General features: G+C 46.6%; 1 protein-coding gene across 5 annotated transcripts in view; it reads right to left on the reverse strand.

The window, feature by feature from the left end:
- The window catches only part of IFFO1 (intermediate filament family orphan 1), a 237,387-nt gene that overhangs the window by 1,629 nt on the left and 208,970 nt on the right, over positions 1-26,788 (reverse strand). For 3 of the 5 annotated variants that reach the window (XM_069243101.1, XM_069243099.1, XM_069243098.1), the window contains one exon: positions 670-5,586. In XM_069243101.1, coding sequence (XP_069099202.1) covers positions 5,484-5,586 — 103 coding nt within the window. In that variant the 3' untranslated portion in view covers positions 670-5,483. Of the gene's footprint in view, positions 1-669; positions 5,587-26,788 lie in introns of those variants that run through there. The other 2 variants (XM_069243097.1, XM_069243100.1) reach the window with 1 other exon arrangement.

Raw genomic sequence — 26,788 nt, forward strand, 5'->3', positions numbered from 1 at the left:
CAGGACATTGAGTGTTAAGAGTAAGCCTTGACTGTGCTACCTTGACAGAGTTAAGTGAGGAATGGGAATAACTTGGTTTTCCAGGTGGAGTGCACTATTACAAAGGGCCTGACACTCCTGTGCTGAGCAATATTGACCACATAGGGCACTGCCTAGTAACAACCAACTGCTCCAGGTACCGTAGAAGGGCCTTGTGAGAGAACCCGCTGGGTGCAGCAATGATTGAATGCGAACTGTCCGAGCCCTAGGCCTTGGGGAGTGATTGAAAAGATGGAGGTGTCCAGAACTGGATTGGAGCTGTGCTGTTAGAATGTCCACAAAACTGGAAAACATTTATGATTACCGAAAGGCGATGCAATACCATACTAGTGCCAGACACTGCCCTTTTCAAGTGCTACTTAACAATAACACACACTGACAGCCGCCTGCAGCATCCAGTACTCAAACACAAAACTTGTTGCTTTGACTCACATATAAACAGCATCCCCGACAGACCTACCTGTGCAGCTCAGAGGTGTCCCAGGAACTCGCAGAGCGGTGTCACATCTCAATGTTCCCTCTCTGCGATATGATGCACACTGTTACTCGGGGTAAAAGCAGCCCACCCATACCAGAAACAGATGACAGGAAGATTAGTCACATTTGTCCAATTAGAGGCGAGGCCAGTGCTTTGCTGTGATATGTATATTTGTACACTTTATTAACATTTCTAGGTACACTGTAACACGCCGCATACGGCTCAGCAAAGCTTACAAGTGCTTCCAGGCAGTTTGCAGAATCCACTGGGGCAATTGGCAAGATCTCTCTCTCTTTGGGAAACGAAGGAAGAACGTTCTTCCTCTAAAGGGTGGTGCTAGTTAATGAGACGTGAGATTTAAGAGATCGCACAAATATGGTAGACAGGAAGACCCCCCCCTCTCTCTCTCTCTAGGATGAAATACGAATAGCGCTGACTATGGGGTGAGCAAGCATCTTTTTCATGATTAAGATAGGAAGATGTCACTCTCGAACCATTCTCCTGCCTCACGTACTTCTCTTTCTCTCTCTCACTCTCTAAAAGACAAATACATATCTACTCTGAAAGCCTGTGTATGAAACTTTTATTTCACCATCCACTTGTACTTCCCACTCCCTACATCTTCTCTCACTATTGTTTGAATCCCCTTCTTTCATGCTTTTCAAGTCTCCATTAACGGCAAAGTATAAATGCATCATTTACACATTTTACGATTCCTAATAGAGGGGCAAATAAACCTACCTCATGAATATTAATGAGGGAGGCTTTGGTTTGCGACCCACTGGGAATCGCAAAGATCAAAGAGATGGTGGTCTCCTGGGGTCAGCAGACCACCATGTCTGTAATTGTTTTTGAATAAAGCAAACGTTAATTTTTTAAATGCAGCCCTTTTTCCTTAAATAAAAACAGGATGCATTTAAAAAAGAAAAATGAAAAGTTTACTCTTCATTTTTAAAGAGTAGGCAGTAGTTGGTGGGACCACTACCTGCTCTTAAAAAATGCTTTTACAAACATTCACAAAGAGGAAGGGTGACCCATTTGCGTATGGACAGCCCCAAATCAAATTTGGCGGTAAATTGCAAATCTTTTGCATTCCATTTTGGTTGCAAAACATTTACACATACCACTGCAATTCGGTATTAGAAAGGGACATCGCAAAGACGTCCCTTCCTAATACCGAATCGCAAACCCAATTTGCAATTCGGTAATAGGCTACCGAATTGCAAATAGAATTTTCTACATACCAAAGTGCGTTTTTTGTTTTATCAAACGGGCCGTTTCTGTGAATCGCCCCATTTGCGACTGGCAAAAAGGTTTGTACATGTGGTCTTTTCTGTTGTAGGCTTTCCCTCTCCCTGTCATTTCTATCTCAGTCACCCTTCTTCTCTTGCCTTTTCTTTCCCTGGCCGCCTTCCTCCCCTCCATTTAGTATTTCCTGTCTGTCTGCCCTCTCTCCTTTCTCTCCCTGGTCTCCATCGCAGCTGCCAAGTGGCCCCATGCTTTGTGTGCTACCTTTAGCAAGACCAGACTTTTTAGACAACGATACTTTGCATTTTGCACCGTGAAAACCTATAGTTTTAACGGGTAAAGTGAAAGTGTAAGTCCATGATTACAAATTGCTTTTGGGTAAAAATCCCAAGATAGAGCGAGGTTGTTACACACGAGATGGGGACATTTTATAAGTATACACTTTCCCGGCACAGGCTTGTAATCGTCCGACGCTTCCTTGACCCAAAAATCACAGCTGAGACGTCAATTCACAGACTAAATACAAGCTTCATACTGTCCCATAACAAAGCAATACATCAGGCTGAGGAAGGTGTCCTCTCTTCAGAAAGTACTCGATCATGGGGGTGTGGAACCAATTTCCAGTGAGTTACAACTCTGTGGCTTACTTCCGACGTCGACAATGGGGGCCAGGCCAGTAGCAGCAAGGATTTTAGCAAAAGGCTGGGGCCTTAACAGGGAACGGTATTTAGGAGCAACCAGGATGATGTCATCCAACCACACCGATGTGCATCTTCAGGAAGGCACGATACTCTGGCGGCTTGGAAGACCAACAGCATTCTGCAAGCATATACATGGAAAGCATCCTTTTTTTGTGAGTGTGACCGCTTCCTCATCCTTTATGTAAATGGAAGTACGTGTCCCTTCCACATCTGAATATTAAAGCTAGTGCAGTTCTTAGACCTGTTGTCCCCCTTAACGCCAGTTTGAAAGCCAGGTGTGATAGTGAAAGTTTGTCACAGTAAACATACTGTAAATTCAGTTTATACCCGAACACGTATCTGCTCCTATGGTTCCAGATTTGTGTGCTTACCTGGCACAGCATGTACACACAATCAGTATTCAACGTGCCTACACGCAATTGGATGAGGATTCACAATAAATATGTGGAAGTCACGACTCAAAGGAGTTTACAGGTAACCACACCTTTACTTTAAAATCTCTTCTGCATGCCTATTTTGTAATGGCAATAGGGGGCTGCAGTAAACATGTTCCATTGCACTTTGGAGCGAGGTCTGCATTATATCAAATATGCAGACAATAAAAATAAGGCGATCTGCTGCATAACATTTCGAATGTCGTACTATACAAGATAATTTGTCAATCACAGAGCCTACAGACAAACATCGCAGGCCACCTTGCCAACACAGCTGCAGCAATTCAGTGAAAAAAGTGCTCAACGGTAGACAAAGCCAAGATGCGAGTTAAAATGTAATTATGGCGTGAGGTGAAACCAACAGGGCTGCGCCAACTGTAGGGCCTAGACCAGGCGACAAGAGCTGCTCCAGCACGTAGTTTAGGTACATAGCCTACATGATGTCAAGGTATCATCAACTGGTATGGCCATTTCCAATCAAATTTGGCAATCAACTTGATTTATCTTCATCCACAAAGGACAGAACTTTTTGAAGGACAGTGTAAAAATAATGTCTTATGTATCGTCTCTTCCACGTTCCTTTCAGCTTGTCCATTTGCCTCTTTTACTTCTACTTCTCTTTATCGATACTCTCTTCTTCCTATTTCTGAATTTCTGTAAGATATTCTCTTTGCACCTTATCTTTTTCTCTCACCCTCTCCTCTTGCCCTCCCTCTTTACCTCTAGCTATAGTCTCCTTCTCCACCCTCTCTATTCTGTACTTTCCCCTCATCTGTCATTCGTTTCAGTTTATCAGTACTGATCTTATAACACACTAAGGCCCATATTTATACTTTTTTAGCACTGCATTTGCGCCGCTTTTTGACGCAAAAACGGCGCAAACTTATAAAATACAATTGTATTTTGCAAGTTTGCGCCGTTTCTGCTAAAACAAAATGACGCACGTGCGGCGCTAAAAAAAAGTATAAATATGGGCCTAAGAGATTAGACAAGAGGAGCTTTAATTGAGGGTAAGGGAAAAAGGAGAGAAGGAAAGTGAGATACAAAGAAGGCAGGCAGTGGAAATTAGGATAAATGGATAGAAAGGAAGTGGTAGGAGGGAAGGGAATGAACAACACTAGGAAGAGAGCACAAGAGGGAAAAACAGAAAATAAGACAATATAATGGATAATACAGAAAATTAAATGGGAGGCTTCGTAAATGGGAGTGAGGGAGAATAAACATGGTGGGGAGGAGGAAGAAAGGTATCAGGCAGGGATAAATATTGTGGAGATTGGCAATTTGCCTGTGCAGCTATCCCAAACCCAGCTCCTAATCCCTTTATCAGCTTCCCTTTCTTGGGTGTAATTCGGGCCCGAGGGATGAAGAGCCCTGCTCTGTATATGGTTTGTGCATGGATGTGATTTGTTACTGCAGAGTAGAAAAAGGGCTTGACTTGCCCCACATAGTTAAAAAAATGTCAATTCCTACTCTGGCAGTCCAACCCGATGAGGACCTTGACTCCGTCTTAAATCTATGGCCATGTTTCACAACTTAATCTAATCTTGGCACCTAAAAATGGGCCTCAAGACATCAGCCAACCACCTGACCTTAACCTCATCTTTGGACAACAGTTGGTCCCTGGTACCTTAAGTGTGCCTCTGGTCCCCCACCAAGTTTAGGACACAGGGGCCTCTTGAACCTAATCACTGGCAGATATCAAGGCCTCCACCAGGACACAAGACTCAGCTGACTTTCAGGACTTAAACTGGGTGCCAGTACTTAAAGTGGGGGCAAGGACTTCAGCAAAAGACCAGGACCTCACGAGTGGCTCAGGCCCTCCACCTGTCCTCTGGAGTTAAGAGTTGACTTCAGGACCTCAAGTGAGACTTAGAAACTTGACCAGTGCTCAGAATCTGGTCTGAAGCTCCAGGCCTGAGATTATGGATAAGATGAGGTCTCTACCCTGGAGTGGTATTGGGAACAAAGCAAGCTCTTTCCATGACAACACATAATGATCAATGCTTAGTAATAAATAGGGAGAATTCTCAGCATTGCTCAGAAACAATGCTCAGTGATACACATTCAGGAAGAATCCTCAGAGATACTCTGGAGAAAAAAAACGTTGTGATACTTATGACTCCTCAACGATCCCCATATGGAATCCTTAACGATAGTTTGGAAGCATTGCTTAGTGATACTGTTGAGGTACTCCCTGTGGTCACTCCTTAATGCTATGGAGGAAAAATCCTCAGCTGTTTTTATCATTGAATCTTCAGCTTTATCTGGATTGTACCATCAACAATACTCAGAAGAAAATCCTCTTCAATACTCGTGAGAGAATTCTTGGCAATACTCAGGAGAGAATCCTCAACAATACTGTAAGAAATTCTCAGCAGAGCTGAGGTGAGGATCATTAACTGTACTCAGAAGGGAAATCGTCTGTTATAGTTCAGTAAACATCCTTGGCAGGACCCATGAAAGACCTCAGAGATATTTAGAAGGAAGACCTCCAGAAATGATGTCCCTTCATTCTTTGGCCAAGAATCCCAGGATGTGCAAGTCTATGTTCCCCTCTGGAGGCTGATCCTCTTGCTGTGTACCTCATCTCGTGGAGCTTTCGGAAGGCATATCACGGTCCGAGTTCTCTGTGTCCTCATTGGCTCCTGACTCACTGCTGGTGGCTGATGCGATAGAGGGAGATTGTCTGTGGAAAAAGAGAGAGAGGGAGAGAGGTAAACATGTGATACTTTCTGAATTTTCAATTTTATTTAAGAATTCTTCGTAAGGGAATAAACCTCCAGCTATAGTATTACTATGAAAGCACTTAGGACCTTATTTAGAGGTCTCAGTATTAGGAGATAGGTGAACAAAAATAAAAAAAAGCTGATTTCCTGGCCGCACACCTCCTTGATGTATACCTCATTTACAAGTGGGAGCACAGCAGTTTTCCCAATGGCAGAACTGTCTCAGTCACTGCTGTGGGGAAAACCTTTACAGAGAGGCATCAATTAATTGTACATAATGTCATGGGGCCAACCTACATAGCATGGCCCGCCAACACCCCGTTTGTAGGCTTTTTTCTTGTACTGACTTGCTGTAATCACCATTGCCATCCCTGGCAGTAAAAATTCCCAAATGTCCCCCATGCTTGGAGAGGCAACTTCTAAAGTATTTGGGGCATTCATTTTTTTAAGTTAGGAAAGACAAACCTCTGTGTTGGTGTCTGTCTTAGGTAAATAAAAAATGTGGCATCACAGCAAGGTAGACCACTGTCACTTTTTCCTTTAAAAGAGACTTCTGTCATGAAGGCAGGAGACGCTTTGGTGAAACAAATACTGATGCAGCGGGAAACTTTGAATTTGGCGAGGTGAGGAGTGGTGCCACCACTGCCACAGTCTTTTGGCAGCCCACCTGCCAAACGCTAAATGAGACCCTTAGAAGTTTATCTTTCTAACAGATACATTTCTGGTTTCATGGTCTCTCTTTAGCATAAAGTTGTTTCTTTGATTACACTGGAGATATACAGATGTAGAAGCGATTGAGCAAGACTTTCATTTGAATTTAAGTTATGTTTGAGGTAACATGAAATTATGGGTGCTCTCCATAGGCCATCTTTAGTACTTTAATCAATACTGTGTACACAAAAACTGAAATCCATGCCAAGAAATCCCTGGATAAAACTCAAGAGGATCTGCACTGGTCTGGAAGCTGGTCACAACCAGATGTACAGCATTGTTTGTCGGGATTAGTATTTGAAGTCAAGTGAGTTCTCGATTGGAGGTACCTACAAGCCAACTCCAAGCTACAAACCCTTGAGCAATCATTTTGACAAGGGACCTTCTGCATATATCAGCTTGCTGGACGAAAAAAGCTTGTGTTCAAACCGATCTGAATATTTTTTAGTCTAAAAGTGGTTCAAACAAGGTCTGGATTTCTAGGTGCCTGAAACATGCGCAGAACAAACGAGGTTCAGATGTACAAAGGGTTTTAACCTTTGCAAACCCTCTGATTTGGTGAGTCAGGAGGTTTGTGAGTGCCAAAACCTTTTTTCAAATGTACCAATCCCATCTAGCCATCCAGAAAAGGTTTTCCGAATCGGTAAATGGGTTAAGGAAACCATACCGAATCCTTATTTGGAACAGCTATCTTCAGGGCATCCCTTCACAATACACATTACTTATGGTATGCATTAATGTTTTGCGACTGAAATCCAGTCACAAAACATTCACATCTTACCAACTACACAAAGGTAGTGGCAACCCATTTACAAACGGGAAGGGGTCCTGAAGGGATCACTTCCTATTTGTAAATGTTGAAAAAATATGTTTTAGGAGTAGGTAGCAGTCTGGTATTTCTTTAAGGAAATCGACCTAAATTAAAAAAAAAAAATTATATCTTTATTTAACAGCAATCACAGAGCTGGTGGTCTGCTGAACACAGCATGACTTCATCCCTGTGATGACAATGAATTGTAGTGAGTCGGAATTAGTAACCTACCTTATTAATGTGCATGAGGTCGGTCGGGGTCCGACCCTCAACTAATGTTTTTTAACAACCAATGTACTAGTACTTTGGTCGGTTCTTAAAATGTTTAGTGGTCGCCAACAGCGAACAGTATTTTGCAACCATATATTACTACATAAGACACATAGGGGGTCATTATGAACACAGCAGGAATCCCCGCCGTGTTAATGCTGGCGGTCTTATCACAGACCGTCTGCCCCTTTGAGACCCCGCCGGACGAATAATAAACATTCTACTGGGCCGGGACATTGCCGACAGCTCAATATGGAGCCGTCGTTAATGCCCATGTGCGGCAGGTGCAGCAGCACCTGTTGCGCAGATCACTGCCCGTAAAATATTTTCCCAAATCAGTGCACGTTATTACAAATAAATGGAAATTTTCACAAACAAATCTACATTTGTGCAGTATCTGCATACCACCACATTCATAGGATTTAACCAAACATGTTCAAAGTGGACTCCTTTGACTAGCTAAAGAGGTCAGGGGGTAGGTGAGGGACACATTCATTAAAAATGAACTATTACTTGGCCTGGAGTCCAACATAGGCTTTTAAAGAAACTTGATACTTCACTATCCTTTAAAACTTCAATTTCTGATACAGACTTCTAGCCACAGATTCCTCACTTATTGAATATTTACAGGCATCAGACTAGTTCCAGAAAAGTTTTTGCAGCTCCTCAGCGTGTCAGTATGTGGCACCAAGCGCTCCATAGTGACGCCGTTCTGCTCTGGGAATGAAGTGTGAAGTTCTTGCCACCAGGCTCCAATCCTGCATGCTAACATCTGTTCCTTTCTTTTCACGCCACCGACACCGATCTGAAACCCGCTCTCTCGTCTGTCAAAGACACTTACCTCGATATTTTCAACATTTTCTCCAGGGAGCAAGTGATGTCACCTGCTAAAACAACAGGCTTTTAGAACTTTAGGGACTGTCGCAAACAAATATCTGTGACAGATCCCCATTAAGGGTGCTTGTGGTTTTTGGGGTCGAACCACCACGCTAAGGCCTGTAGTGATTGCACGTTGACAAACCAGAGGGACGTCTGGGACCGTGAGGCGAAAGTTTACATCGGCAAGCATAAGAAGACTCCTCACTGAGACCATTCTAAGTTGCGGTCCAAATCCAACTTTCGGGCCCGTTCCCACTCCGGGAGTCACAGAAGCTGCTCCCGAGGCAGGTCTTCATCACAATTCAAATTGCCCTGTAGAAACACTGGATACTGAAGCGGGATTAGGACCCCTCGTGCCACTCACATTCACCTTCGCAGGGGTAGGGGAGGTGCCAACGCTCTCAATTCTATGTCAGGACTGGAGGCTTCAGATTATACTTCTCTTTCTTTACTGTCGTAAAGTACAACATAATAAAACTTTAAACTACATATCCCATGAGCCCCAGCCCTTAACTGTCCAATTACAAGGCGTCCTAGCTCTATATAATCCTGAATCAACAAAGTCCTTCCTCTTTCTTTGCTGCTGCAGCCAAGATAAGTACAATGTAATTTATTTAATTACTGTTTAATCGCGTAGCAGCTCTTTTTTTTAAGCACAAGTTTTATTGCTTGATGACAAACAGTTTTTTTGTGCTTCCCAGTTTATTAGCTAGAACGCTTTGTGGAGGGGGGCTGGGAGAGCGTCTTCTCCGTAGAGGACGTAGTTCTCTTTATATTTCACTGCTCGCGCATGCTCTTGAGAGCTGAATTGGAAAATCTTTATCCTTCTGAACGGCAGATCGTGCGCTGGTGTGTACCGGCTGTATTTCTGGTCCCAGAATGCCCGACGGGGCAAAAAAAACAAGAGAAGGCTTTGCCTAGAATAATGCAGGAACTCCCTCCACGTTTAAATCTACAAATTTGATAATATTGTGTGTTTTGGTTCCTCCTAACACACTTAAATTATAATACCTGCTTGGGGCAACCCCCCTGAATCCCTCCCTCTCCTCATTAACAAGCATATGCCGATGAGGAGGATCCTCAGTTTGATCTGCAGGAAAATCAAGAAGAATATCAAATGGGAAGGCGTCTTGTGGAAGCACTAAGTTATCATGTGCAAGATTACGTGAATTGGGCATTAATCAAGGCCCTTAAACCCTTTACTCAATCATTGGTGAGATTTGGCAATTGAGAATTGCCTGGAGGCTCCAGTCAAAATGTTTCCCAGGTACCCCTTCAAGAATCTGAGTACCAGTTGAGACTCTCGGTTGGTGGTTCTTCATCCGCTGATATTTTAGCGCAGATGACAGCCTCTGTAATCAGAGATCATGAATATCGAAGTGCTGACTTTGAAGTCCCTTCGGGGATTAAATTGGTTCCTCGTTCAGGAGATACCTCCTTCGACAATTCCGCTCATGCCACAGATTCTGACAAATCTGATGATGAACCTTGCAAAAAGAAGCGAAAATCACACCATTCCTCTACTGAGGTACCAGAAGCTGCAGGGCGCAATCTGCTTTTTGAGCCAGAGAACATCATTCATCTCAGGTCCATTGAGTGGGTTCCTTGCGCAGAAGTAGCCCATTATGTCCAAGAGAAATTGCGCAAGAGCTTCAAACGTGATGTTAACAACACCCTACGTTCAGAGTGTCCTCGTCTGTCTCTGCTTGGTAAAGTGGTAGTGTAGGAAGTTGGCTCTGTATGCACTATTTCAAAGTAAGGAATAGTATGCACAGAGTCCAAGGGTTCCCCTTAGAGGTAAGATAGTGGCAAAAAGAGATAATACTAATGCTCTATTTTGTGGTAGTGTGGTCGAGCAGTAGGCTTATCAAAGGAGTAGTGTTAAGCATTTGTTGTACATACACACAGGCAATAAATGAGGAACACACACTCAGAGACAAATCCAGGCCAATAGGTTTTGTTATAGAAAAATATATTTTCTTAGTTTATTTTAAGAACCACAGGTTCAAATTCTACATGTAATATCTCATTTGAAAGGTATTGCAGGTAAGTACTTTAGGAACTTTGAATCAGTACATTAGCATGTATACTTTTTACATAAAACACATTAAGCTGTTTTAAAAGTGGACACAGTGCAATTTTCACAGTTCCTGGGGGAGGTAAAGTTTTGTTAGGTTTCACAGGTAAGTAAGTCACTTACAGGTTTCAGTTCTTGGTCCAAGGTAGCCCACCGTTGGGGGTTCAGAGCAACCCCAAAGTCACCACACCAGCAGCTCAGGGCCGGTCAGGTGCAGAGGTCAAAGAGGTGCCCAAAACAAATAGGCTTCAATGGAGAAAGGGGTGCCCCGGTTCCGGTCTGCCAGCAGGTAAGTACCCGCGTCTTCGGAGGGCAGACCAGGGGGGTTTTGTAGGGCACCGGGGGGGACACAAGTCAGCACAAAAAGTACACCCTCAGCAGCGCGGGGGCGGCCGGGTGCAGTGTGCAAACACGCGTCGGGTTTTCTATGGTTTTCAATGAGAGACCAAGGGATCTCTTCAGCGGTGCAGGCAGGCAAGGGGGGGGCTCCTCGGGGTAGCCACCACCCGGGCAAGGGAGAGGGCCTCCTGGGGGTCACTCCTGCACAGAAGTTCCGTTCCTTCAGGTGCTGGGGGCTGCGGGTGCAGGGTCTTTTCCAGCCGTCGGGATTTCAGAGTCAGGCAGTCGCGGTCAGGGGGAGCCGGGGGATTCCCTCTGCAGGCGTCGCTGTGGGGGCTCAGGGGGGACAACTTTGGTTACTCACGGTCTTGGAGTCGCCGGAGGGTCCTCCCTGAGGTGTTGGTTCTCCACCAGTCGAGTCGGGGTCGCCGGGTGCAGTGTTGCAAGTCTCACGCTTCTTGCGGGGAGTTGCAGGGGTCTTTAAATCTGCTCCTCTGTAACAAAGTTGCAGTTCTTTTGGAGCAGTGCCGCTGTCCTCAGGAGTTTCTTGACTTTCTTGAAGCAGGGAAGTCCTTAGAGGATTCAGAGGTCGCTGGTCCCTTGGAAAGCTTAGCTGGAGCAGGTTTCTTTGGAAGGCAGGAGACAGGCCGGTAAGTCTGGGGCCAAAGCAGTTGGTGTCTTCTGTTCTTCCTCTGCAGGGGTTTTTCAGCTCAGCAGTCTTCTTCTTCTTGTAGTTTCAGGAATCTAAAGTCTTAGGTTCAGGGGAGCCCTTAAATACTAAATTTAAGGGCAGGTTTAGGTCTGGGGGGTTAGTAGCCAATGGCTACTAGCCCTGAGGGTGGGTACACCCTCTTTGTGCCTCCTCCCAAGGGGAGGGGGTCACATCCCTAATCCTATTGGGGAATCCTCCATCTGCAAGATGGAGGATTTCTAAAAGTTAGAGTCACTTCAGCTCAGGACACCTTAGGGGCTGTCCTGACTGGCCAGTGACTCCTCCCTGTTGTTCTCATTATTTTCTCCGGCCTTGCCGCCAAAAGTGGGGGCCGTGGCCGGGCAACTCCACTAGCTGCAGTGTCCTGCGGTGCTGGAACAAAGGGGTGAGCCTTTGAGGCTCACCGCCAGGTGTTACAGCTCCTGCCTGGGGGAGGTGTTAGCATCTCCACCCAGTGCAGGCTTTGTTACTGGCCTCAGAGTGACAAAGGCACTCTCCCCATGGGGCCAGCAACATGTCTCGGTTGTGGCAGGCTGCTGGAACCAGTCAGCCTACACAGATAGTCGGTTAAGGTTTCAGGGGGCACCACTAAGGTGCCCTCTGGGGTGTATTTTACAATAAAATGTATACTGGCATCAGTGTGCATTTATTGTGCTGAGAAGTTTGATACCAAACTTCCCAGTTTTCAGTGTAGCCATTATGGTGCTGTGGAGTCCGTGTTTGACAGACTCCCAGACCATATACTCTTATGGCTACCCTGCACTTACAATGTCTAAGATTTGGCTTAGACACTGTAGGGGCACAGTGCTCATGCACTGGTGCCCTCACCTATGGTATAGTGCACCCTGCCTTAGGGCTGTAAGGCCTACTAGAGGGGTGACTTATCTATACTGCATAGGCAGTGTGAGGTTGGCATGGCACCCTGAGGGGAGTGCCATGTCGACTTACTCGTTTTGTTCTCACCAGCACACACAAGCTGGCAAGCAGTGTGTCTGTGCTGAGTGAGGGGTCCCCAGGGTGGCATAAGATATGCTGCAGCCCTTAGAGACCTTCCCTGGCATCAGGGCCCTTGGTACCAGGGGTACCAGTTACAAGGGACTTACCTGGATGCCAGGGTGTGCCAATTGTGGAATCAAAAGTACAGGTTAGGGAAAGAACACTGGTGCTGGGGCCTGGTTAGCAGGCCTCAGCACACTTTCAATTCAAAACATAGCATCAGCAAAGGCAAAAAGTCAGGGGGTAACCATGCCAAGGAGGCATTTCCTTACACAACCCCCCCCCCCCCCCCAAACGAAAGAGGATGAGACTAACCTTTCCCAAGAGAGTCTTCATTTTCTAAGTGGAAGAACCTGGAAAGGCCATTTGCATTGGCATGGGCAGTCCCAGGTCTGTGTTCCACTATAAAGTCCATTCCCTGTAGGGAGATGGACCACCTCAACAGTTTTGGATTTTCACCTTTCATTTGCATCAGCCATCTGAGAGGTCTGTGGTCAGTCTGAACTAGGAAGTGAGTACCAAAGAGGTATGGTCTCAGCTTCTTCAGGGAACAAACCACAGCAAAGGCCTCCCTCTCAATGGCACTCCAACGCTGCTCCCTGGGGAGTAACCTCCTGCTAATGAAAGCAACAGGCTGGTCAAGGCCATCATCATTTGTTTGGGACAAAACTGCCCCTATCCCATGTTCAGAGGCATCTGTCTGCACAATGAACTGCTTGGAGTAATCTGGAGCTTTTAGAACTGGTGCTGTGCACATAGCTTGTTTCAGGGTGTCAAAGGCCTGTTGGCATTCTACAGTCCAGTTTACTTTCTTGGGCATTTTCTTGGAGGTGAGTTCTGTGAGGGCTGTCACAATGGATCCATATCCCTTCACAAACCTCCTATAGTACCCAGTCAAGCCAAGGAATGCCCTGACTTGAGTCTGGGTTTTTGGAGCTGCCCAGTCCAGAATAGTCTGGATCTTAGGCTGGAGTGGCTGAACTTGGCCTCCACCTACAAGGTGTCCCAAGTAAACCACAGTTCCCTGCCCTATCTGGCATTTGGATGCCTTGATAGAGAGGCCTGCTGATTGCAGAGCCTTCAAAACCTTCTTCAGGTGGACTAGGTGATCCTGCCAGTTGGAGCTAAAGACAGCAATATCATCAAGATAAGCTGCACTAAAGGACTCCAACCTAGCAAGGACTTGATTCACCAACCTTTGGAAGGTGGCAGGGGCATTCTTTAAACCAAAGGGCATAACAGTAAACTGATAATGCCCATCAGGTGTGGAGAATGCTGTTTTCTCTTTTGCTCCAGGTGCCATTTTGATTTGCAGTACCCTGCTGTTAAGTCAAAGGTACTTAAGAATTTGGCAGCACCTAATTTGTCAATCAGCTCGTCAGCTCTAGGAATGGGATGGGCATCTGTCTTGGTGACAGAATTAAGGCCTCTGTAATCCACACAAAACCTCATCTCTCTCTTTCCTTCTTTGGTGTGAGGTTTGGGGACTAAGACCACTGGGCTAGCCCAGGGGCTGTCAGAGTACTCAATTACTCCCAATTCCAGCATCTTGTGGACTTCCACCTTGATGCTTTCCTTAACTTGATCAGACTGTCTGAAGATTTTGTTTTTGACAGGCATGCTGTCTCCTGTGTCCACATCATGGGTACACAGGTGTATCTGACCAGGGGTTAGGGAAAAGAGCTCAGCAAACTGTTGTAGGACCTTCCTACAGTCAGCTTGCTGTTGGCCAGAGAGGGTGTCTGAATAGATCACTCCATCCACTGAGCCATCTTTAGGGTCTGATGAGAGGAGATCAGGGAGAGGCTCACTCTCAGCTTCCTGGTCCTCATCTGTTACCATCAACAGATTCACATCAGCCCTGTCATGGAAGAGTTTTAGGCGGTTTACATGGATCACCCCCTTGGGGCTCCTGCTTGTGCCTAGGTCCACCAGGTAGGTGACCTGACTCTTCTTTTCCAGGATTGGGTAAGGCCCACTCCATCTGTCCTGAAGTGCCCTGGGAGCCACAGGCTCCAAAACCCAGACTTTCTGCCCTGGTTGAAATTCAACCATTGCAGCCTTTTGGTCATACCAAAACTTCTGGAGCTGTTGGCTGGCCTCAAGGTTTTTACTTGCCTTTTCCATGTACTCTGCCATTCTTGAGCGAAGGCCAAGTACATAGTCCACTATGTCTTGTTTAGGCTCATGAAGAGGTCTCTCCCAGCCTTCTTTAACAAGAGCAAGTGGTCCCCTCACAGGGTGGCCAAACAGAAGTTCAAAGGGTGAGAACCCTGCTCCCTTCTGAGGCACTTCTCTGTAAGCGAAAAGCAGACATGGCAGGAGGACATCCCATCTCCTTTTGAGTTTTTCTGGGAGCCCCATGATCATGCCCTTTAATGTCTTGTTGAATCTCTCAACAAGGCCATTAGTTTGTGGATGATATGGTGTAGTGAATTTATAAGTCACTCCACACTCATTCCACATGTGTTTCAGGTATGCTGACATGAAGTTGGTACCTCTGTCAGACACCACCTCCTTAGGGAAGCCCACTCTGGTAAAGATACCAATGAGGGCCTTGGCTACTGCAGGGGCAGTAGTCGACCTAAGGGGAATAGCTTCAGGATACGTAGTAGCATGATCCACTACTACTAGGATGTACATATTTCCTGAGGCTGTGGGAGGTTCAAGCGGACCCACTATGTCCACACCCACTCTTTCAAAGGGGACCCCCACCACTGGAAGTGGAATGAGGGGGGCCTTTGGATGTCCACCTGTCTTACCACTGGCTTGACAGGTGGGACAGGAGATGCAAAACTCCTTAACCTTCTGGGACATGTTGGGCCAGTAGAAGTGGTTGGCTAACGTCTCCCACGTCTTGGTTTGTCCCAAATGCCCAGCAAGGGGAATATCATGGGCTAAGGTCAGAATAAACTCTCTGAACGCCTGAGACACTACCACTCTCCTAGTGGCACCAGGTTTGGGATCTCTTGCCTCAGTGTACAGGAGTCCATCTTCCCAATAGACCCTATGTGTTCCATTTTTCTTGCCTTTGGACTCTTCAGCAGCTTGCTGCCTAAGGCCTTCAAGAGAGGGACAGGTTTCTTGTCCCTTACACAACTCTTCTCTTGAGGGTCCCCCTGGGCCTAAGAGCTCAACCTGATAAGGTTCCAGCTCCATAGGCTCAGTTCCCTCAGAGGGCAGAACTTCTTCCTGAGAAGAGAGGTTCTCTTTTTCTTGTTGTGTTGCAACTGGTTTCCCAGCTGACTTTCCTTTTCTCTTGGTAGGCTGGGCCTTTCTTCCAGACTCCAGCTCTACTTTTTCACCCTGTGCCTTGCACTGTGTCCTTGTCTTGAGACACACCAGTTCAGGGATACCCAGCATGGCTGCATGGGTTTTCAGTTCTACCTCAGCCCATGCTGAGGACTCCAGGTCATTTCCAAGCAAACAGTCTACTGGGATATTTGAGGAGACCACCACCTGTTTCAGGCCATTGACCCCTCCCCACTCTAAAGTTACCATAGCCATGGATGTACTTTAGTCTGATTGTCAGCGTTGGTGACTGGATAAGTTTGTCCAGCCAGGTATTGGCCAGGGGAAACCAGTTTCTCTGTCACCATAGTGACACTGCCACCTGTATCCCTCAGGCCCTCTACACTTGTCCCATTAATTAAGAGCTGCTGCCTGTATTTTTGCATGTTAGGGGGCCAGGCAGCCAGTGTGGCTAAATCCACCCCACCCTCAGAGACTAATGTAGCTTCAGTGTGACACCTGATTTGCTCTGGGCACACTGTTGATCCCACTTGGAGACTGGCCATTTCAGTTTTAGCTGGAGTGGAGTTAGAAGTGGTATCTTTCTTGGGACAGGCCTTGTCTCCAGTTTGGTGTCCAGAGTGACTACAGCTACGACACCAGGCCTTTTTGGGATAAAAGTTTTTACCCTTGTACCCAGGATTGCTTTGTGAAGAGGCTCTGGGCCCACCCGCCTGTGCAGGTTTTTGGGGGCCTGTAGAAGACTCTTTACTATTTTTGTTTTTGGCTGTCTCACCACCTTTCCCCTGGGGAGGTTTTGTGACCCCTTTCTTTTGGTCACCCCCTGTGGAAGTTTTGGACACCCTAGTCTTGACCCCATGGTCCGCCTTCTTTCCCAATTCTTGGGGAGAAATTGGTCCTAGGTCTACCAGATGCTGATGCAGTTTATCATTGAAACAATTACTTAATAGGTGTTCTTTCACAAATAAATTGCACAGCCCATCATAATTACTTACACCACTGCCTTGAATCCAACCATCTAGTGTTTTTACTGAGTAGTCTACAAAGTCAACCCAGGTCTGGCTCGAGGATTTTTGAGCCCCCCTGAATCTAATCATATACTCCTCTGTGGAGAATCCAAAGCCCTCAATCAGGGTACCCTTCATGAGGTCATAAGATTCTGCATCTTTTCCAGAGAGTGTGAGGAGTCTATCCCTACACTTTCCTGTGAACATTTCCCAAAGGAGAGCACCCCAGTGAGATTTGTTCATTTTTCTGGTTACACAAGCCCTCTCAAAAGCTGTGAACCATTTGGTGATGTCATCACCATCTTCATATTTAGTTACAATCCCTTTAGGGATTTTCAACATGTCAGGAGAATCTCTGACCCTATTTATGTTGCTGCCACCATTGATGGGTCCTAGGCCCATCTCTTGTCTTTCCCTTTCTATGGCTAGGATCTGTCTTTCCAAAGCCAATCTTTTGGCCATCCTGGCTAACTGAATGTCCTCTTCACTGGAGTTATCCTCAGTGATTTCAGAGAGGTTGGTCCCTCCTGTGAGGGAGCCAGCATCTCTGACTATTATGCTTGGAGTCAGGGCTTGAGAGGCCCTGTCTTCCCTAGATAGGACTGGTAGGGGGGAATCACCCTCCAAGTCACTATCATCATCCTCTGTGTTGCCATCCTCAGAGGGGTTGGCCTTTTCAAACTCTGTCAACAGCTCCTGGAGCTGTAGTTTGGAAGGTCTGGGGCCCATTACTATTTTCTTTAGTTTACAGAGTGACCTTAGCTCCCTCATCTTAAGATGGAGGTAAGGTGTGGTGTCGAGTTCCACCACATTCATCTCTGCACTAGACATTATGGGCCTGATTCTAACTTTGGAGGACGGTGTTAAACCGTCCCAAAAGTGGCGGATATACCACCTACCGTATTACGAGTCCATTATATCCTATGGAACTCGTAATACGGTAGGTGGTATATCCGCCACTTTTGGGACGGTTTAACACCGTCCTCCAAAGTTAGAATCAGGCCCTATGCTTCTAAAAGTTGGAATACTTTTTAAGAATCTAAAACTAGTTCTAGGTTCTAATTCAAACTTTTACCAAACTTTTAAACTCTAAAAGAAATGCTAAACAGGATCTAACACAAGGCCCTAGCAGGTCTTTTAAGAATTTAGAAAAAATAGTTCAAATTGCAAAAACAATTTCTAATGACAATTTTTGGAATTTGTCGTGTGATCAGGTATTGGCTGAGTAGTCCAGCAAATGCAAAGTCTTGTACCCCACCGCTGATCCACCAATGTAGGAAGTTGGCTCTGTATGCACTATTTCAAAGTAAGGAATAGTATGCACAGAGTCCAAGGGTTCCCCTTAGAGGTAAGATAGTGGCAAAAAGAGATAATACTAATGCTCTATTTTATGGTAGTGTGGTCGAGCAGTAGGCTTATCAAAGGAGTAGTGTTAAGCATTTGTTGTACATACACACAGGCAATAAATGAGGAACACACACTCAGAGACAAATCCAGGCCAATAGGTTTTGTTATAGAAAAATATATTTTCTTAGTTTATTTTAAGAACCACAGGTTCAAATTCTACATGTAATATCTCATTTGAAAGGTATTGCAGGTAAGTACTTTAGGAACTTTGAATCATTACATTAGCATGTATACTTTTTACATAAAACACAATAAGTTGTTTTAAAAGTGGACACAGTGCAATTTTCACAGTTCCTGGGGGAGGTAAAGTTTTGTTAGGATTCACAGGTAAGTAAGTCACTTACAGGTTTCAGTTCTTGGTCCAAGGTAGCCCACTGTTGGGGGTTCAGAGCAACCCCAAAGTCACCACACCAGCAGCTCAGGGCCGGTCAGGTGCAGAGGTCAAAGAGGTGCCCAAAACACATAGGCTTCAATGGAGAGAAGGGGGTGCCCCGGTTCCGGTCTGCCAGCAGGTAAGTACCCGCGTCTTCGGAGGGCAGACCAGGGGGGTTTTGTAGGGCACCGGGGGGGACACAAGTCAGCACAAAAAGTACACCCTCAGCAGCGCGGGGGCGGCCGGGTGCAGTGTGCAAACACGCGTCGGGTTTTCTATGGTTTTCAATGAGAGACCAAGGGATCTCTTCAGCGGTGCAGGCAGGCAAGGGGGGGGCTCCTCGGGGTAGCCACCACCTGGGCAAGGGAGAGGGCCTCCTGGGGGTCACTCCTGCACAGAAGTTCCGTTCCTTCAGGTGCTGGGGGCTGCGGGTGCAGGGTCTTTTCAAGCCGTCGGGATTTCAGAGTCAGGCAGTAGCGGTCAGGGGGAGCCGGGGGATTCCCTCTGCAGGCGTCACTGTGGGGGCTCAGGGGGGACAACTTTGGTTACTCACGGTCTTGGAGTCGCCGGAGGGTCCTCCCTGAGGTGTTGGTTCTCCACCAGTCGAGTCGGGGTCGCCGGGTGCAGTGTTGCAAGTCTCACGCTTCTTGCGGGGAGTTGCAGGGGTCTTTAAATCTGCTCCTCTGTAACAAAGTTGCAGTTCTTTTGGAGCAGTGCCGCTGTCCTCTGGAGTTTCTTGTCTTTCTTGAAGCAGGGCAGTCCTCAGAGGATTCAGAGGTCGCTGGTCCCTTGGAAAGCGTCGCTGGAGCAGGTTTCTTTGGAAGGCAGGAGACAGGCCGGTAAGTCTGGGGCCAAAGCAGTTGGTGTCTTCTGTTCTTCCTCTGCAGGGGTTTTTCAGCTCAGCAGTCTTCTTCTTCTTGTAGTTTCAGGAATCTAAAGTCTTAGGTTCAGGGGAGCCCTTAAATACTAAATTTAAGGGCGTGTTTAGGTCTGGGGGGTTAGTAGCCAATGGCTACTAGCCCTGAGGGTGGGTACACCCTCTTTGTGCCTCCTCCCAAGGGGAGGGGGTCACATCCCTAATCCTATTGGGGAATCCTCCATCTGCAAGATGGAGGATTTCTAAAAGTTAGAGTCACTTCAGCTCAGGACACCTTAGTGCTGTCCTGACTGGCCAGTGACTCCTCCTTGTTGTTCTCATTATTTTCTCCGGTCTTGCCGCCAAAAGTGGGGGCCGTGGCCGGAGGGGGCGGGCAACTCCACTAGCTGGAGTGTCCTGCGGTGCTGGAACAAAGGGGTGAGCCTTTGAGGCTCACCGCCAGGTGTTACAGCTCTTGCCTGGGGGAGGTGTTAGCATCTCCACCCAGTGCAGGCTTTGTTACTGACCTCAGAGTGACAAAGGCACTCTCCCCATGGGGCCAGCAACATGTCTCGGTTGTGGCAGGCTGCTGGAACCAGTCAGCCTACACAGATAGTCGGTTAAGGTTTCAGGGGGCACCACTAAGGTGCCCTCTGGGGTGTATTTTACAATAAAATGTACACTGGCATCAGTGTGCATTTATTGTGCTGAGAAGTTTGATACCAAACTTCCCAGTTTTCAGTGTAGCCATTATGGTGCTGTGGAGTCCGTGTTTGACAGACTCCCAGACCATATACTCTTATGGCTACCCTGCACTTACAATGTCTAAGGTTTGGCTTAGACACTGTAGGGGCACAGTGCTCATGCACTGGTGCCCTCACCTATGGTATAGTGCACCCTGCCTTAGGGCTGTAAGGCCTACTAGAGGGGTGACTTATCTATACTGCATAGGCAGTGTGAGGTTGGCATGGCACCCTGAGGGGAGTGCCATGTCGACTTACTCGTTTTGTTCTCACCAGCACACACAAGCTGGCAAGCAGTGTGTCTGTGCTGAGTGAGGGGTCCCCAGGGTGGCATAAGATATGCTGCAGCCCTTAGAGACCTTCCCTGGCATCAGGGCCCTTGGTACCAGGGGTACCAGTTACAAGGGACTTACCTGGATGCCAGGGTGTGCCAATTGTGGAATCAAAAGTACAGGTTAGGGAAAGAACACTGGTGCTGGGGCCTGGTTAGCAGGCCTCAGCACACTTTCAATTCAAAACATAGCATCAGCAAAGGCAAAAAGTCAGGGGGTAACCATGCCAAGGAGGCATTTCCTTACAGGTAGACACCCCAGAATTGGACCTTAACATGGCTACTTTCCTGTGCAAATGCGCTAAAGACCCTAAGAAAGGTCTCGATCGCACCTGGCGCGGATGTAAGGACAAATTATTAGATTTATCCGGTCCTCTGACAAGGGTACTGGTACTTGCTGTCCAGGCGAAGGAAAATAATTCTTCCTTAGATCCCGAAGACTTTCTGGAATGGGTGCAACGGGCTACCTGCATGCTTGGCAACGCCAACTGCGCCATGTCTGCAGAACGGCATAAATCTTTCCTCATGAGAATCGATTCAAAATTAGCTGATTTGGCATCTAAGGTGGCGGGGTCCTTAGCTAATGGCCTTTTATTTGGAGATAAGTTAGTTAAAGAACCTGAAAAGTATTTGGCCATCTTTTCAGCCTTGGCCATCTTTTCAGCCTTGGATAAGGCCCAAACGTCGATTACTAAAGTCTTCAATAATGCCCTTTTTTATCAGGGCCCAGGGTTATAGAGGTCGAATTCCAGGCCGAGGTTTCCAACAGACCTTGAGAGCCACTTACAGAGCTAGAAGTTCTTCCTTAAACTTCTACCCCACTAGATAGAGGAGGTCGAAGGAGGTCCTGCAGAGGAGGTTACCAAGGAGGATCCACTGCAACAGATGCCAGGTTTGCAGGTAAATTTGATTCCAGATTCCAAAGTCTCTTTGGGGGGATAATCCAGTTATTTGTGGACAAATGGGCGACCATTACACAAGACCCTTGGGTACTGCAGACAGTTCAGGGCTTTCATCTGTTGTTTTATTCTTCTCCGAAGCAGTCCCTTCCTCCAAATCCACTTCTTTTTTCCCAAAACGAGAGAAGATTCATAACCCACGAAGTCAAAGCTCTGGTTCGAAAAGGTGCTACAGTAGAGACCATCCCTCAGCCTCAGGTTTTGTCAGCACAGTGTTCCTTCTACAGAAAAGGGGAGGAGGTTCTCGCCTTGTTTTGAACCTCATAATGTTCAATTCTCGGATAGTTTACTGCCATTTCAAAATGGAGGGTATCCATCTACTCAGGGATCTGTTACAAGAGAAAGATTGGATGGTACACCTCGAAATAAAAGATGCTTATCTGTCCATCCCAATTTTTCCACCCCATTGACGATTCCTTCAGTTTCAATGGGGTCAGAGGTATTACGAATTCACAGCCCTACCTGTTGGTCTGTCCTCGGCTCCTTGGTGTTTCAAGTTGCTCCGCGCCGTTGTCTAGTATCTCAGAGAATGTGGGTGAGACTGATTATTTATCTCGACGATATTCTAATCTTGGGATAGAGCACAGAACTTGCCATGCTTCACCTCTACTGAACAATTCAGTTGCTTCAGGATTTAAGATTCATAGTCAATCACAAAAAGTCAAGCCTATCCCCGTCTCAGACAATAAACGTTTTAGGTTTTCAGATAGATTCGATCAACGCTCAATTGAAGCTTCCCCTTCCCAAACGGAATTCTATCAAGAAGGAGTTGAGGAAAGCCCTTGCCTCCCGGAGTACATCATTGAGGATTCTGGCTTGTCTAGCGGGTCTCCTGGCATCGTCTATTCAGGCCATATTTCTGGGAACCCTTCATTATCGGGCACTGCAACGCCTGAAGATTTAAAATCTTCAGAAAAGGTTAGCTTACTCAGAACAGATCACGCTATCGACAGAGGTCAGGACAGAAATTTCATGGTGGGTAGATCATATGGTTCCTGGAACGGCAAAGCCATATTTGTGTCTCAACCAGAGGTGATCATAGAATCGAATGCCAGCAGTTAGGGGTGGGGAGCTCGACGTGGGCCAGTAGAGACGGGGGCTGTTGGTCTCCAGAAGAGCTCCGCTATCACATCAATTGTCTAGAACTCTTAGCGGGAGCGTTTGCGATCAAGTCCTTGTCTCTCAATGGGGTGCAATGTTGTATTCTTCTGAAAATGGACAGTGTCTCAGCGGTCCGTTACATTAATCGCCTGGGGGGCACGAGGTCCAAACTTCTGACGGAGATAGGCAAGGATCTCTGGCATTATTGTCTAGACCGCCAAATTTCAGTAATGGCGGTATACATTCCAGAAGTCTCCAATGTGAGAGCGGACTAGAATTTGAGATTCCTTTGGGACTCCAGTGATTGGAGGTTACATCCCAGGATTTTTCAGGCCATCAATCTAAGTTGGAGTCCGTGTCTGATAGACCTTTTTGCCTCCAGACTGAATGCACAACTCCCGATATTCTTCAGTTGGAGGCCGATCCTTTGGCGAGGAATTGGTATGCATTTCTACAATCTTGGTCACTGAGGACCCTATATGCGTTCCCTCTGTTTTGTATGATTCCAAGAGTTTTGGTCCAGATCAGACAGGAAAAAGCAGAAGTAATTTTAGTATCTCCCTGTTGGAAGGCCCAACCCTGGTTCCCAGAGGCGATGATATTGTCATGCGATCTCCCAGCTTCTATCCGGTCCTTCCCAATGCTATTGCTGGACCCAGCGGGTTGTCCTCATCCAATGGTGATTTACACCTTCTGGAGTGTCTTTTACTGTATCTAAACATACTAAAACTGCATCACATTGTGTTTCCTATCCTGCTTTTCCTCACAATCATAAGTTGTGTGTAGTCAAATGTTTGAAAGCATACGAAGATTGTACTCGAGAATTTAGGTGAGATTCTTCAGGTCAATTACTTATTTCTTTACAGAAACCTTTCCGCCGATCTCCTCTGCAACTTTGGCCTGTTGGGTTAAATGGTTATTATCAGAAGTGGATATAGGTACCAGTCTTTTTGGAGGTCACTTTGTCCGAATAGAACAACTTTAAACTAGAATAATCCGAAGCCTCCGGTCCTGATATAGAATTAAAAGATTTCTAGCTATCACATCAAGAATTTCAGATTCTATTAAGGACATGGAGGCGGGAATTATCCCACCCAATATCATTCATATATTTTATAATTGGTTGGTGTTTTTTTTGTCGTGGTATTATTCCATATTTTTCTATTCCTTAGGCAATGACGGCAAAGCTGCTTGAATTTTACGCTCTGGAGGAGTGAATGGTGAAGTTTGTTTCTATCTCCAAGGACATGGTTCAGCTTCTGAAGGCTGGTGTGGTTCCTGACTGTTGGACTTTTGTTATCGTAAGCTCCGCTCTTGGCAAAGAAATAGGAAGGACTTTGTTGATTCAGGGTTATATAGAGCAAGGACACCTAAGGGCTGGGGCTCATGGGATATGTAGTTTAAGGTTTTATTGTGTTGTAATTGGCTGCTGTGCTTTACGTCAGTAAAGAAAGAGAAGCATAATCCTCGCCTCTGTGTCATTAATAGAATCTAAAATTCTTGACGCAATAGCTATAAAACCTTTAATCTTGCTTCTGGAGTCACCTGATTTTGGGGCCGAGATGGGTGACCATTCTAAGGAGTCAGATACCCCCATTGATGCAGAGGTTCTGGTGGGTTGGGCCCAAAAGGCCATAGGTCAGTTGGGTAATGCTAACATTGCTATTTCAGCAAACGCCGCAGATCTATCCTCATGAAATTGGATCCCAAATTGACGGACTTGGCCTCATTGGATCCCGGTCCGATTGCTTAGGGCCTCCTTTTTGCAACCCCCTTTTTGAAGGACCTATATAAATTTGTAGCTACGTATACCAACTTGGACAAGGCCCAGGGATCTTTTAAAAGGTCTTCGGACACTTTTTGGCAGGGCTGGATGCTTTCGAGGGCGAGTGTTCGGTCAGGGATACCAACAAGGCCCGCACAGGGAATATTATCAAAAAAGTAGAGGTGGGTACCAGGATCAAGCCTCCACCTTCTACCAATCGAGAACCTGAAACTTCAGAGGCGGTTTCCGAAAAGGACGATTCAGGGGCCCCCAAGGCTCCTTTCAAGACTAACTCCACAGGTGAGAATTATACCTTTATCAGAGGTGTTATTGGTGAAAGGACACAACTATTAATGCATAACTGGCAGAGAGTGTTACAAGATCCATGGGTTTTTGAAACTATACAAGGTTTCAAATTAGAGTTTTACGAAACTCCAGTACAAACATGTTCCCCACACACGATGTATTTTTCGCATCTAGATCAAACCTTCATCGCTTCAGAAATTCAAATGCTCTTGCAGAAAGATGCGATAGAGGTGAACGCCTTGCACCCAAACGGTTTAATCAGCTGCATTTTCCTTGTCGAAAAGAAAGGAAGCAGCTCAAGGCTGGTGCTAAATCTTCAAGAATTCAATCAGTGGATACTTTATCATTATTTCAGGGTGGAATGGATTCACCTTTTAAGGGATATCCTTCAGGAGGGAGACTGGATGGTACGCTTTGATCTAAAAGATGTCTATCTATTCCTATTTTTCCTCCACACCAACTGTAGGAAGTTGGCTCTGTATGTGCTATTTCAAAGTAAGGAATAGCATGCACAGAGTCCAAGGGTTCCCCTTAGAGGTAAAATTGTGGTAAAAAGAGATAATACTAATGCTCTATTTTGTGGTAGTGTGGTCGAGCAGTAGGCTTATCCAAGGAGTAGTGTTAAGCATTTGTTGTACATACACATAGACAATAAATGAGGTACACACACTCAGAGACAAATCCAGCCAATAGGTTTTGTTATAGAAAAATATCTTTTCTTAGTTTATTTTAAGAACCACAGGTTCAAATTTAACATGTAATATCTTGTTTGGAAGGTATTGCAGGTAAGTACATTAGGAACTTTGAATCATTTCAATTGCATGTATACTTTTCAAGTTATTCACAAATAGCTATTTCAAAAGTGGACACAGTGCAATTTTCACAGTTCCTGGGGGAGGTAAGTTTTTGTTAGTTTTTCCAGGTAAGTAAGACACTTACAGGGTTCAGTTCTTGGTCCAAAGTAGCCCACCGTTGGGGGTTCAGAGCAACCCCAAAGTTACCACACCAGCAGCTCAGGGCCGGTCAGGTGCAGAGTTCAAAGTGGTGCCCAAAACGCTTAGGCTTCAATGGAGAGAAGGGGGTGCCCCGGTTCCAGTCTGCCAGCAGGTAAGTACCCGCGTCTTCGGAGGGCAGACCAGGGGGGTTTTGTAGGGCACCGGGGGGGACACAAGCCCACACAGAAATTTCACCCTCAGCGGCGCGGGGGCGGCCGGGTGCAGTGTTAGAACAAGCGTCGGGTTAGCAATGGAAGTCACGAGAGATCAAGGGATCTCTTCAGCGCTGCAGGCAGGCAAGGGGGGGCTTCCTCGGGGAAACCTCCACTTGGGCAAGGGAGAGGGACTCCTGGGGGTCACTTCTGCAGTGAAAGTCCGGTCCTTCAGGTCCTGGGGGCTGCGGGTGCAGGGTCTTTTCCAGGCGTCGGGACTTAGGTTTCAGAGAGTCGCGGTCAGGGGAAGCTTCGGGATTCCCTCTGCAGGCGGCGCTGTGGGGGCTCAGGGGGGACAGGTTTTGGTACTCACAGTCGTAGAGTAGTCCGGGGGTCCTCCCTGAGGTGTTGGTTCTCCACCAGCCGAGTCGGGGTCGCCGGGTGCAGTGTTGCAAGTCTCACGCTTCTTGCGGGGAGATTGCAGGGTTCTTTAACGCTGCTCCTTTGGATAAAGTTGCAGTCTTTTTGGAGCAGGTCCGCTGTCCTCGGGAGTTTCTTGTCGTCGTCGAAGCAGGGCAGTCCTCAGAGGATTCAGAGGTCGCTGGTCCCTTTGGAAGGCGTCGCTGGAGCAGAGTTCTTTGGAAGGCAGGAGACAGGCCGGTGAGTTTCTGGAGCCAAGGCAGTTGTTGTCTTCTGGTCTTCCTCTGCAGGGGTTTTCAGCTAGGCAGTCCTTCTTCTTGTTGTTGCAGGAATCTAATTTTCTAGGGTTCAGGGTAGCCCTTAAATACTAAATTTAAGGGCGTGTTTAGGTCTGGGGGGTTAGTAGCCAATGGCTACTACCCCTGAGGGTGGGTACACCCTCTTTGTGCCTCCTCCCAAGGGGAGGGGGTCACAATCCTAACCCTATTGGGGGAATCCTCCATCTGCAAGATGGAGGATTTCTAAAAGTTAGAGTCACCTCAGCTCAGGACACCTTAGGGGCTGTCCTGACTGGCCAGTGACTCCTCCTTGTTATTCTCATTATTTCCTCTGGCCTTGCCGCCAAAAGTGGGGGCCAGGGCCGGAGGGGGCGGGCAACTCCACTAGCTGGAGTGTCCTGCGGTGCTGTGACAAAGGGGTG

The sequence above is a fragment of the Pleurodeles waltl genome, chromosome 7 (assembly GCF_031143425.1).
Source record: "Pleurodeles waltl isolate 20211129_DDA chromosome 7, aPleWal1.hap1.20221129, whole genome shotgun sequence".
Lineage (NCBI taxonomy): Eukaryota > Metazoa > Chordata > Amphibia > Caudata > Salamandridae > Pleurodeles > Pleurodeles waltl.